At 51.6% G+C, this 12,506-nt stretch overlaps 1 protein-coding gene across 2 annotated transcripts in view; it reads left to right on the forward strand.

Annotated features, from left to right (window-relative positions):
- The window catches only part of LOC115153172 (tetratricopeptide repeat protein 27-like), a 143,783-nt gene that overhangs the window by 112,504 nt on the left and 18,773 nt on the right, over positions 1-12,506 (forward strand). For both annotated transcript variants that reach the window (XM_029698308.1, XM_029698307.1), the window contains exon 6: positions 10,986-11,096. In XM_029698308.1, the coding sequence (XP_029554168.1) occupies positions 10,986-11,096 (111 nt within the window). The remainder of the gene's footprint in view (positions 1-10,985; positions 11,097-12,506) is intronic.

The following is a 12,506-nucleotide window of genomic DNA, read 5'->3' on the forward strand; positions in this document are numbered from 1 at the left end:
TGTTTTTATAGTATGCTTTTATTGCTCTCTGTTTGCTATTGGAGCCTATTGAAATTCCCCTTTTGACTTTAATGACCCAAAAAATTAGACCGACCAATATTAAAATGGACCTTCCCAAGTTATTTTCAACCATTTCTCAAACAGACTCCCTACTTCCCATAGGCTGTCTGAATTACTGTCACACCGATAAACCAGGGTCTGTTTTCTTGACCTACCTTTCTGCTGCTAGGAGGCAAATCAGTACCATGCAGCCAGCTGCGGTGTTAGAACTCCTTTTGAAAAGGTTTTAATTAAGGTAATAAATGACTCAACGCGGGCCGCTGAGCAAGGCCACTCTGTTAAGCGCTTTTTGCTCCTCGACAGTCTCCCCAATGGGCCTGGGGCTCTGGCCTGCTGCTCCACCAGGATTTTCATCTCCGGAGTTTGCAGACAGGTGCTATAGTGTGACGCAGTTGGCCAAGCAAGCCCAGCCAATTAAACACTGCTGGATATTCATTTGAAATGGCACTGCCTCACCATCTAAATCAGTTTGCCATTGCACTTTAACTCAGGACAATGATTAATGTTGTTACTACCTTATAGCGGAATGACTACATAACGATGATGATTTACTGTTGCGCTAATGTCCCATTTGAGTTCCTTCGTGACTCGTTTTAGCATTTACAAACACATTCGGGATCATGTGAACCTCGTACACAACTTCATGCTGCTTTTTTGCTGCATATTTGTTTATTGCTGAATGTCATCTTAATGTGTTGGATTTTAATTGGAGAAGCAACTCTTATTATATAAATCAAATGTATGGCTAACAAACATACTATTCAAAATAGACTTTTCTCTACCAATCATCCTGGTCAAAAACGTTATAAGCATTTCAGGCAGCTAACCAGTTTCAGGTAAAGTACCGTGCAGTTTCACAGGTGTTTCTGATACTGTTACCAAGATGTTATGGTTTCATTTAAAAAATATATATTGTGTGAGAAGGTCATTGAGGCTTAATAACACTAGTGAAACAGTGTTTGGGAGGAATAATGGCTGACCTTTCTCTCCTCTCCGTATTACTGTACTGCTGACCGATGAGTTTAGAAGCCTGTGAGTATGGAGATTGCACAAAGATGGTAAGGGGGAAAAGGCCTCTTTATAATTCCACCAAGCTAGCAATAAGATCCCAATCTTAGTCGTGTCAATGCAAGTTCCCTCCATTCTGGACATCTCAGAATCCTAGGTTTTGATATTAGTGTGAAATCCTTATCTGAGATGAGTCAATGGAGACGAAGCTCACCTTGTTTGTTTGATCTTAGGTTGAACAAAAGGAGGGGGGGGAAATCATACTGTAGTAGTCTCCTTTCCAAGAGGAACAGTTGGCGCAGCTAGATACCTTGGTCCCTTTTTAGCTCAGCTTTTATCAACCAACATATACAGTAGTCATTGTTGGGGCTTCCTAGGTCACTGAAATTATAGATGTATTTGATTATTATTGGGCAACGTTTTTAGAATTAGACTTGGACGTAGTAATATTGCAGCGTATACTGTACCAAAGAATGGAACTCTTTTGAAAATGGGTTGAAAGCTTTCAAAAGTGCCCATCTTATCTCGCTCGTACCTTGGTTTTGGGGGGACTCTAAAGAAGAAAGCGTGTTAAGATTTAGGATGTGGTTATGATCCCATTCCACAATAGTGACTCTGCAATGGTAGAGCTTCCGTTTTGAGTTGCCAGATGTTTCTTTTTGCCAACTGTTCTTTAGAGCCACACACAGAGAAAGAGAGACAGAGACAGCTCCTTACGTCAGTTTCAAAAGTGTTTTCCCGATGTCAGCATATCTGTGGGAGTTATCTAGGGCTGGAAATAGGATTTCCTCTGCGTCATTGATTAGTTAAAGTTAGTTAAATAAAAAAATCCAGATCATTTTTTTTCTTTCTTATCTATCTACACAGATGTGTCAGCCTGACTTGTTACATCACCTAACTCAAAAAAGACAGTCTGCAGTGAAATCCTGACTGGGCCTTGGGCAAGATAGGATCTGTTCTGCTAAATGCCGTTCCCTAGTCCGTCCTCAGCTTCCCACTGAGGGCTTCTGGGAAGAGTTTTGGTAAGAGAAGCTAAGCAGTCGAACTGGAAGGGTTGCCTTAGTGACATTTGGTATGAGGCGAGTGGAAGGGGGACAATGTGGGAGGAGGGTGATTCCATCTTAAATTGTTATTTTCTCTCTGGCCCCATAAGAGGAAGTCGCTTTGATAGTCATCTCGTAACTTGGCACGGAAGTTGGGAAAGACAAAGAGAGAGGGGAGGCGTCCCATGGGGGCTGTGTTCTAACTTCATCCTCCTCCAAGGCAATCTCTGTCCCCCTGTCAGTACACCACCATACTGATGGGGTGATAATTATATTTCATAGCTCCTGTTTTCCATACATCATACTACTGTGCTGTTCACCGCGAGTGGTGGTCCTCGAGATTTTGACGGTGATTTGGTGGTCCCCGGAATGGAAAAGGGCTGGGAACCGCTGGTCATGTTGCCTTCAGTTTCTATCCCAGGCCTCTGCATTAGTTTGCTACTAATTTGGCTGATTTCTATCAGGTCTCATGTTTAGACATGGCCCACAGGCCAGACAGGATAGCCAGGGGAGAACACGTGTTGACTCTGCTCAGAGGAAGTGAGCTAGTGAAAGAGACAAAATATCCATTGCCTTTGTGGCTAAATATGTAACCCAAAGCTCGTCACACAATGTTTCCGTGTGAAACTTACTGATCTGCTCCTTTCCTGAAAGGTTATTACAAGTTGTAGAGCCCAGCACAGAGTTGTTTGTTCTCTAAACAGTTACCCTTGCAATTGTGAAGCAAAGACAAAGGAATGTATTGGAAAAATGACACCCTAAGCCTTACCATCTTTCTCTTTCCTTTCATACCATCTTTTCCCTTCTCTTTTCAACTCTGACTTGTGCGCCTCTTTGCATCCTCAAACTATTTGTCTTGACTCTCACAAAGGTGAATGCCAGGGAAGGGAGCGGTAATATAGACATCTCCCCAGTAAGCAGAAATCAGTGGCAAGGAATTCCTTGATATTTTTTTTTATTGATTTGGTTTGTTTTTGTCAATTTGTTCCCCATATGATGATTTGTTACCAGTGATAGTGTCAGAGTTGACTTGGACTGGTGCAAGGTGGAATCAGATGCAGGAGACAGGTGCTGGAGTTGAGTGTCCTTTTAATAATTCGACACACAAAACAAAAACGCGAGGCACAGGGCGCTACAGACAGACTGCCTGGGAAAAACACACTCCCAATATTGCGAACAAACAATATATATAAGCGGCACAAAAGGCACGGGGCGCAGCCCGGTAAATCCTCTCTTCAATAGACTGTCAGGGAAAAAAACCGTAATGAAACACTGACCACCGTCCTGAACGGACAATCAACAATCCCGCACAAAATCCCCAACTGAAAACACACATTAAATAAGTCCCCACTAATGACATACATAAAACAGGTGCGGAACAGACAGACAAAACTAAACGAAACTGAAACAACGATCGGTGGCAGCTAATAGGCCGGCGACGACGACCGCCGAGCGCCGCCCGACCGAGGAGGGGCGCCACTTTCGTTGGATCCTGTGACAGCCTCGGGGACGGCCCGGAGGGCGAGGCGCCGGCCGATCCGGTCGGCGACGGTGGAAGTCCAACAGCATAGGGGGGTCCAGAACGTCCGCCGCCGGAACCCAGCACCTCTCCTCCGGACCGTACCCCTCCCAGTCCACGAGGTACTGCAGGCCCCCTACCCGACGTCGGGAGTCCAGGATGGCTCGGACTGTGTACGCCGGGCTCCCCCCGATGTCCAGGGGGGGCGGGGGGGCTTCCAGCACCTCACTGTCCTGCAGCGGACCAGCTACCACCGGCCTGAGGAGAGACACATGAAACGAGGGGTTAATACGGTAATACGAAGGAAGTTGTAACCTGTAACACACCTCGTTTATCCTCCTCAGGACTTTAAACGGCCCCACAAACCGCGGACCCAGCTTCCGGCAGGGCAGGCGGAGAGGCAGGTTCCGGGTCGAGAGCCAGACTCTATCCCCCGGGTTAAACACGGGGGCGTCACTGCGGTGGCGGTCAGCGCTCTCTTTGTGTCGTTCGCTCGCCCTCCTTAAACATTCCTGGACCGCGTTCCAGGTCTCCTGAGAGCGCTTGACCCATGCCTCCACCGCAGGAGCCTCCGTCTGGCTCTGTTGCCATGGCACCAGGACCGGCTGATACCCCAGCACCACCTGGAAGGGTGACAGATTAGTGGAGGAGTGGCGCTGAGAGTTCTGGGCCATTTCGGCCCATGGCACGAACTGCGCCCACTCCCCTGGCCGGTCCTGGCAATATGACCGCAGGAACCTGCCCACATCCTGGTTGATGCGCTCTACCTGCCCATTACTCTCGGGGTGGAACCCCGAGGTCAGGCTGACCGAGACCCCCAGCCTCTCCATAAACGATTTCCATACCCTGGACGTAAACTGGGGACCTCGATCAGATACGATGTCCTCGGGCACCCCATAGTGCCGGAAGACGTGAGTGAACAGGGCCTCCGCGGTCTGCAGGGCCGTAGGAAGACCGGGCAAAGGGAGCAGACGGCAGGACTTAGAGAACCTGTCCACAACGACCAGGATCGCCGTGTTCCCCTGAGACGGCGGGAGATCCGTAAGGAAATCCACCGAGAGGTGAGTCCATGGCCGCTGTGGAACAGGGAGGGGCTGTAATTTCCCTCGAGGTAGGTGCCTAGGAGCCTTACACTGAGCGCATACTGAACAGGACGAGACATAACGCCGGACATCCTCAGCCAAGGTGGGCCACCAGTACCTCCCCTTCAGGCCCCGCACTGTCCGTTCCACCCCAGGATGACCCGAGGAGGGTAGAGTATGGGACCATCGGATCAGGCGATCGCGAACACCAAGCGGAACGTATTTCAGGCCCACGGGACACTGCGACGGAGTAGGTTCTGACCGAACCGCCCGCTCGATGTCCGCATCCACCTCCCATACCACCGGTGCCACCAGACAGGAGGCGGGAAGTATGGGAGTAGGATCGATGGTCCGCTCCTCGGTGTCGTAGAGACGCGACAGTGCGTCAGCCTTCCGGTTCCGGGAACCTGGAATGTACGAGAGAGTGAAGTTAAACCTCGTGAAAAACATGGCCCACCTCGCCTGACGGGGATTAAGCCTCCTCGCTGCCCGAATATACTCCAGGTTACGGTGGTCGGTCCAGATGAGAAAAGGGTGACGTGCCCCCTCAAGCCAATGTCTCCACACCGTCAAAGCCCTGACCACGGCTAACAGCTCCCGGTCCCCCACATCATAATTGCGCTCCGCCGGGCTCAGCTTCTTAGAAAAGAACGCGCATGGGCGGAGCTTCGGAGGAACGCCCGAACGCTGCGATAGCACAGCTCCTACCCCAGCCTCGGACGCGTCCACCTCCACTATGAATGGCAAAGAGGGGTCCGGATGCGCCAGGACAGGTGCATTGGTAAACAGAACCTTCAGACGATGAAAGGCTCTGTCCGCCTCTGCTGACCATCGTAGTCGCACCGGCCCCCCCTTCATCAGTGAGGTAATGGGAGCTGCTACCTGGCCAAAACCCCGGATAAACCTCCGATAATAATTAGCGAACCCCAAGAACCGCTGCACCTCCTTCACAGTGGCTGGGGTTGGCCAATTACGCACAGCCGTCACGCGGTCACACTCCACCTCCACCCCCGAGGTGGAAATGCGATATCCTAGAAATGAGACGGCTCTTTTGAAGAACTCACATTTCTCAGCCTTGACGTATAGGTTATGCTCCAGCAGCCGCCCAAGCACTTTACGCACCAGGGACACATGCTCGGCGCGTGTGGCGGAGCAGATCAGGATGTCATCGATGTACACCACCACACCCTGCCCGAGCATGTCCCTAAGGACCTCGTCCACAAAGGATTGGAAGACGGCGGGAGCATTCTTTAACCCATACGGCATGACGAGGTACTCATAATGGCCAGATGTGGTACTAAATGCGGTTTTCCACTCGTCTCCCTCTCGGATACGCACCAAGTTATACGCACTCCTGAGATCCAATTTCGTGAAGAAGCGCGCCCCGTGAAATGACTCCACTGCCGTAGCAATGAGAGGTAGCGGGTAACTGAAACCCACTGTGATAGCATTTAGACCTCTATAGTCAATGCACGGGCGCAGACCTCCCTCTTTCTTCTTCACGAAAAAGAAGCTCGAGGAGACGGGGGATTTAGAGGGCCGAATGTATCCCTGTCTCAAGGACTCAGTGACGTATGTATCCATAGCCACTGTTTCCTCCTGAGACAGAGGATACACGTGACTCCTAGGAAGAACCGCGTCAGCCTGGAGGTTTATCGCACAATCTCCCTGTCGATGGGGGGGTAATTGAGTCGCCTTCGTCTTACTGAAGGCGATAGCCAAATCGGCATACTCTGAGGGAATGTGCACAGTAGAGACTTGGTCTGGACTTTCCACCGTAGTCGCACCGATGGAAACTCCTATGCACCTACCTGAGCACTCCCTCGACCACCCCGTTAGAGCCCTCTGTCTCCACGAAATCTGGGGGTTGTGTGTGGCTAGCCAGGGGATTCCCAGTACCACCGGAAACGCTGGGGAGTCAATGATGAACAGGCTGAGACGCTCCACATGACCCCCCCACGTCTGCATAACCAGTGGCACTGTGACCTCCCCTACTTGGCCTGACCCTAGCGGTCGACTATCTAGGGCGTGCACGGGGAAGGGGTGGTCCAGCTGAACCAGGGGGATCCCTAACCTCTTCGCTAACCCATGGTCCATAAAACTCCCAGCTGCACCTGAATCGACTAGCGCCTTATACTGGAAGTGAGGGGAAAAATTAGGAAAACAAACGGAGGTGTACAAGTGATCGACAGGGGGCTCTGGGTGTGGCTGGTGCGGACTCACCTGGGGGGCCGAAGCGGTGCTCTGCCTGCCCTCCGAACTCCCGGAGGGACCTCTCCAGCACCGGTCCACAGTGTGTCCTCTGTGTCCACATCGGGTGCAAGAGAGACCCCTCCCTCCGGTCCTCCTCGGTGCAGCCCCCCCTATCTCCATGGGCTGTGGAGCGGGAGGACTGGTAGGCGGAACGAACAGGCACCGACTGGAACGTCCCCGGGCAGCCAGCAGGTTGTCCAATCTAATGGACAAATCCACCAGTTGGTCCAGAGTGGAGGTGTTGTCCCTACATGCCAGCTCCCGGCGGACGTCCTCGCGAAGGCCACACCTATAGTGGTCTATCAGGGCCCGCTCGTTCCACCCCGATCCAGCGGCGAGAGTCCGGAATTCCAATGCGAAGTCCTGAGCGGTCCTCGTCTCCTGTCTTAAATGGAATAGTAGCTCACCCGCCGCCCTGCCCTCCGGGGGATGATCGAAAACCGCCCGGAAGCGGCGGGTGAACTCCGGGTAGTCACCCCGGGCCGAGTCTGGACCTTCCCAGACCGCATTGGCCCATTCCAGGGCTCGACCCGTGAGACACGAGACGAGGACGCTCACCCTCTCTTCGTCGGAGGGAGGGGGGCGGACGGTCGCCAGGTACAGTTCCAGTTGGAGCAAGAACCCCTTGCACCCAGCGGCCGTTCCATCGAACTCCCTGGGCGGTGAAATCCGGATCCCGCCGGCACCCGCTTCAGTGGGTGTGGATAGGTGCGTAGGGTGAGGAACCGGAGCTGGTCTGGCTGGGGAGGCACCTCTCTCCCAGCTCTCCAACCGGGCCAACACCTGATCCATGGCCGAGCCTAGGCGGTGGAGGAGGCCGGCATGTTGGGAGACCTGCTCAGCCATGGATGGCGCTTCTGCTCCTGCTGACTCCATATGTTGTGGTGCGGGATTCTGTCAGAGTTGACTTGGACTGGTGCAAGGTGGAATCAGATGCAGGAGACAGGTGCTGGAGTTGAGTGTCCTTTTAATAATTCGACACACAAAACAAAAACGCGAGGCACAGGGCGCTACAGACAGACTGCCTGGGAAAAACACACTCCCAATATTGCGAACAAACAATATATATAAGCGGCACAAAAGGCACGGGGCGCAGCCCGGTAAATCCTCTCTTCAATAGACTGTCAGGGAAAAAAACCGTAATGAAACACTGACCACCGTCCTGAACGGACAATCAACAATCCCGCACAAAATCCCCAACTGAAAACACACATTAAATAAGTCCCCACTAATGACATACATAAAACAGGTGCGGAACAGACAGACAAAACTAAACGAAACTGAAACAACGATCGGTGGCAGCTAATAGGCCGGCGACGACGACCGCCGAGCGCCGCCCGACCGAGGAGGGGCGCCACTTTCGTTGGATCCTGTGACAGATAGTATTCAATATTTCACATACATGACCTCCTCCTTATAAACCAGACTCCATTATATTTCTCTGAGGTGGTGGTGTTCTCAGCTATTTATTTGTCAGTTTGTTAGGATGTCTTTTCTTGAATAAACACTAAGGTAAGGCAGCCTTGTAGTATAGTTGCAGAAACATGTTTGCTAAACTCAAATCAAATCAAACTCTATTTGTCACATGCGCCGAATACAACAAGTGTAGACTTTACCGTAAAACACTTACTTACAAGCACTTAACCAACAGTGCAGTTCAGGAAGAGTTAAGAAAAATATTTACCAAGCAGACTAAAATAAAAAGTAATAAGAATAACAATAACGAGGGTATATACAGGGGGCACCGGTACCGAGTCAGTGTGCGGAGGTACAGGAGGCTATATACAGGGGGCACCGGTACCGAGTCAGTGTGCGGAGGTACAGGAGGCTATATACAGGGGGCACCGGTACCGAGTCAGTGTGCGGAGGTACAGGAGGCTATATACAGGGGGCACCGGTACCGAGTCAGTGTGCGGGGGTACAGGAGGCTATATACAGGGGGCACCGGTACCGAGTCAGTGTGCGGAGGTACAGGAGGCTATATACAGGGGGCACCGGTACCGAGTCAGTGTGCGGAGGTACAGGAGGCTATATACAGGGGGCACCGGTACCGAGTCAGTGTGCGGAGGTACAGGAGGCTATATACAGGGGGCACCGGTACCGAGTCAGTGTGCGGAGGTACAGGAGGCTATATACAGGGGGCACCGGTACCGAGTCAGTGTGCGGAGGTACAGGAGGCTATATACAGGGGGCACCGGTACCGAGTCAGTGTGCGGAGGTACAGGAGGCTATATACAGAGTCACCGGTACCGAGTCAGTGTGCGGAGGTACAGGAGGCTATATACAGGGGGCACCGGTACCGAGTCAGTGTGCGGAGGTACAGGAGGCTATATACAGGGGGCACCGGTACCGAGTCAGTGTGCGGGGGTACAGGAGGCTATATACAGGGGGCACCGGTACCGAGTCAGTGTGCGGGGATACAGGAGGCTATATGCAGGGTCACCGGTACCGAGTCAGTGTGCGGAGGTACAGGAGGCTATATACAGGGGGCACCGGTACCGAGTCAGTGTGCGGGGGTACAGGAGGCTATATACAAGGGGCACCGGTACCGAGTCAGTGTGCGGAGGTACAGGAGGCTATATACAGGGGGCACCTGTACCGAGTCAATGTGCGGAGGTACAGGAGGCTATATACAGGGGGCACCAGTACCGAGTCAGTGTGCGGAGGTACAGGAGGCTATATACTGGGGGCACCTGTACCGAGTCAATGTGCGGAGGTACAGGAGGCTATATACAGGGGGCACCAGTACCGAGTCAGTGTGCGGAGGTACAGGAGGCTATATACAGGGGGCACTGGTACTGAGTCAGTGTGCGAGGATACAGGTTAGTTGAGGTCATTTCTACATGTTGGTGGTTGTGAAGTGACTATGCATAGATTATAAACAGCGAGTAGCAGCAGTGTACAAAAGGGAGGGAGGGAGGGGGGGGGTCAATGTAAATTGTCCGGTGGCAATTTTATTTATTGTTCAGCAGTCTCATTGTAAAGAAATGGGATCAGTGCTTGACTGTTTTGTAGCAGAATAGTGCTTTCCTTGGTGTTTTCCTAAATGGCTTTGCTTGTCAATGGAATAGTCTCCACCACTCCAATGTGTCCAGTCAGACCCAAACCATACAAGTGTCTATAAACCAGTCATCATGGAGGACAGTGACCAGAGGTCTCAGTAGCACCTCCTGCTTCACTCGTCCGCAAGAAGTGGACCACTTCCCTGAGGGCCCTGTGCAAACACGGCGCTCTGAGGTTCCCGTGGGCTTCAGTGTACAGTATGGGACACACCCAGACTGTCTGCTAGCTCCCTACCCATCTCTCCTCCTGCGTGGAGCGGGACATCGGCTGGGCAAACAGCACTGGAACCTGATCTCTACATTTACACACCGCCTCCCACTGAGTCAGCCGCTGGCCACTAGTGGTCACATATTCCTACTGCATGTCTCCTACGCAGTGTAGTATGCAACCAAGTCCATCTGTGATAAGGTCGGACATATATGTGTCAATCAGTAGGCGTGACCTTGGTCCTGAGAGAAACATTTTACTGCCGCTCTGGCAGGGAGGGGTTGCCTCTGACTCCACAGTGAGTAATGTGCTTCCTGCGGCAGACAGGAAGCAGGACTCACCTCTTCTGTCCTTGCTCAAACAAAACAGACCCCCCCCCCCCCACACACACACACACACAAACACTCCCATGTGAAGCTCCAGGACTGTCTACACTGCCATCAGCGTGGACCTGGTTGGAGTTAGAGGGCCTAATTAATTTATATAAGCTGTACTATACCGGCCTTCCAGTATCTTGATTCTCATGGAAACTCCCAATTCTGTCATAAGAGCGTCCTAACTTACTGGTTCTTGTTGCAGATGTCAAACTCATAGCTACATATTTCTGTACCCTCTACTGTATTATGCCATCACTATCTGAGAGACCTAACTATCGCTTTTATCTGAGATTGATGTCCCTATTGGTCCATAATGAAAGTGAGTGTCTTGAATCTCCATGTCCTTACCGGTCTTTCTACCCTCTCCCTGCAGTGCATACTATCTCAGCCCAAGTTCTGGGCTGTGGTGACGGCGCTGTGTCTAAGGACCAACCTCGAGAGGGGCAGCTCTCGACGGGTGGAGAGGGCCATGATGCAGACACAGGTAAAAGATGAGATGTCACACAAGAGTTTGGATTCTACGAGATACTCTGACACACTGATGGCGAACGACACTATTGGTAGCCCACAATATCATTTTCTGTAGGTCACATATGTCACATCATTAGCACAACAGTCTGCAAGAACATGTGATGCATGCCGTCTGAAATCCACACAGCCAAATCAGTATTCCCACTGAGCTGTCTGCGAAAGCACAGGGGCCTTTGAAATAACCCAGCAGAGGACAGACCCCCTGTCCCGGGGTTCCTGTACCCGTTTAGGATATTTGTCATGGGTGTCTGTCTGAAACCAGCCCACCCTCCTCTCTTCTCCTTTACCAATGTTTCCACACCCCTTTTTTTGCAGACAATCTCTCTGACATTCTTATACTTGGTCATGCACAGATGTATGATCTGGAAATAATTTATGCTCTTCTCAGGGCTGCTTTAAACTGATGGGGATGACATCATGTTGTGTGTGCCTGTTGCTCTATCCAGCCCCAGCTTCAGTGCTCCAGGTGTGCAGTGAGCTGTCAGTCGTAGACAGACGAGGTCAGAGTCATAAAGCAGGAGGTTGGGGCCTGGTATAAGACGGTCCGACGTCTGGTATAGAACAGGGGACTCTTAAAGCAGTGCTGCCCCATGGTTTTGTGACATAAAGGAAAGTGAAAGTCTGGTTTCAATCTCCCTAGCTTCCCCTCCTAAAATGTTTGCACACGGAGCTCTGCACTCTTATCCCGCAACCTGATTTGACAGACAGGACCTGTAGGGGGGCGAAACAGCTGAGGGAGCCCTCTAGGGAGAGCCGTGTGACAGGCGGGGGGGGGTTCGGTCATCTAGGGGGGTGGGGGAGTCACCTGTCCATCACTGTGCAAGGAAGACGTCAATCACTCAATGATCCCACCACTGACACCAACCCCATCTCCACCCAGCCCTAATCCCCTCTGAGACAGACATGCTCAGTCACCGTTTCTCCCAGAACGCCAGAACCCAAAGAGAGACACATCAGAGCGAGGGTTGACAGGCGGCTCACACGCACCGATGACTGAGAGTTGGAGGGAATGGAGAAAATAAAATAGTTTGCCCTCCTTTGTTTCAATTTTTTTTCTCCCTCACGGTGATGTTTTGACTTAAAATCTCCTTGGCTGCTGAAGGGGGGGAAATGTGGAGGAAATATGTTATGTGTTGAGTTGTTTCATGTCGGAGCAGGAATTATTAACCCCGTCCTGCTCCAATAAGCAACTTGGGCGACTTCTGTGAGGAAGCTGTAAGCTGGGCCCATGGGGATCCGACTGGGTTTTGTTTATCACGATCAAGCCCTTCATTGGGTGGAATACATAGCCGTGGCACTAATGGCTGCCCCCTCAAGGGAATGAGTGATTAAAATAAACTGCACTTCCCTCTCTTTGTTGTCT

This window comes from Salmo trutta, chromosome 18 (assembly GCF_901001165.1).
Source record: "Salmo trutta chromosome 18, fSalTru1.1, whole genome shotgun sequence".
In the NCBI taxonomy this organism is placed as follows: domain Eukaryota; kingdom Metazoa; phylum Chordata; class Actinopteri; order Salmoniformes; family Salmonidae; genus Salmo; species Salmo trutta.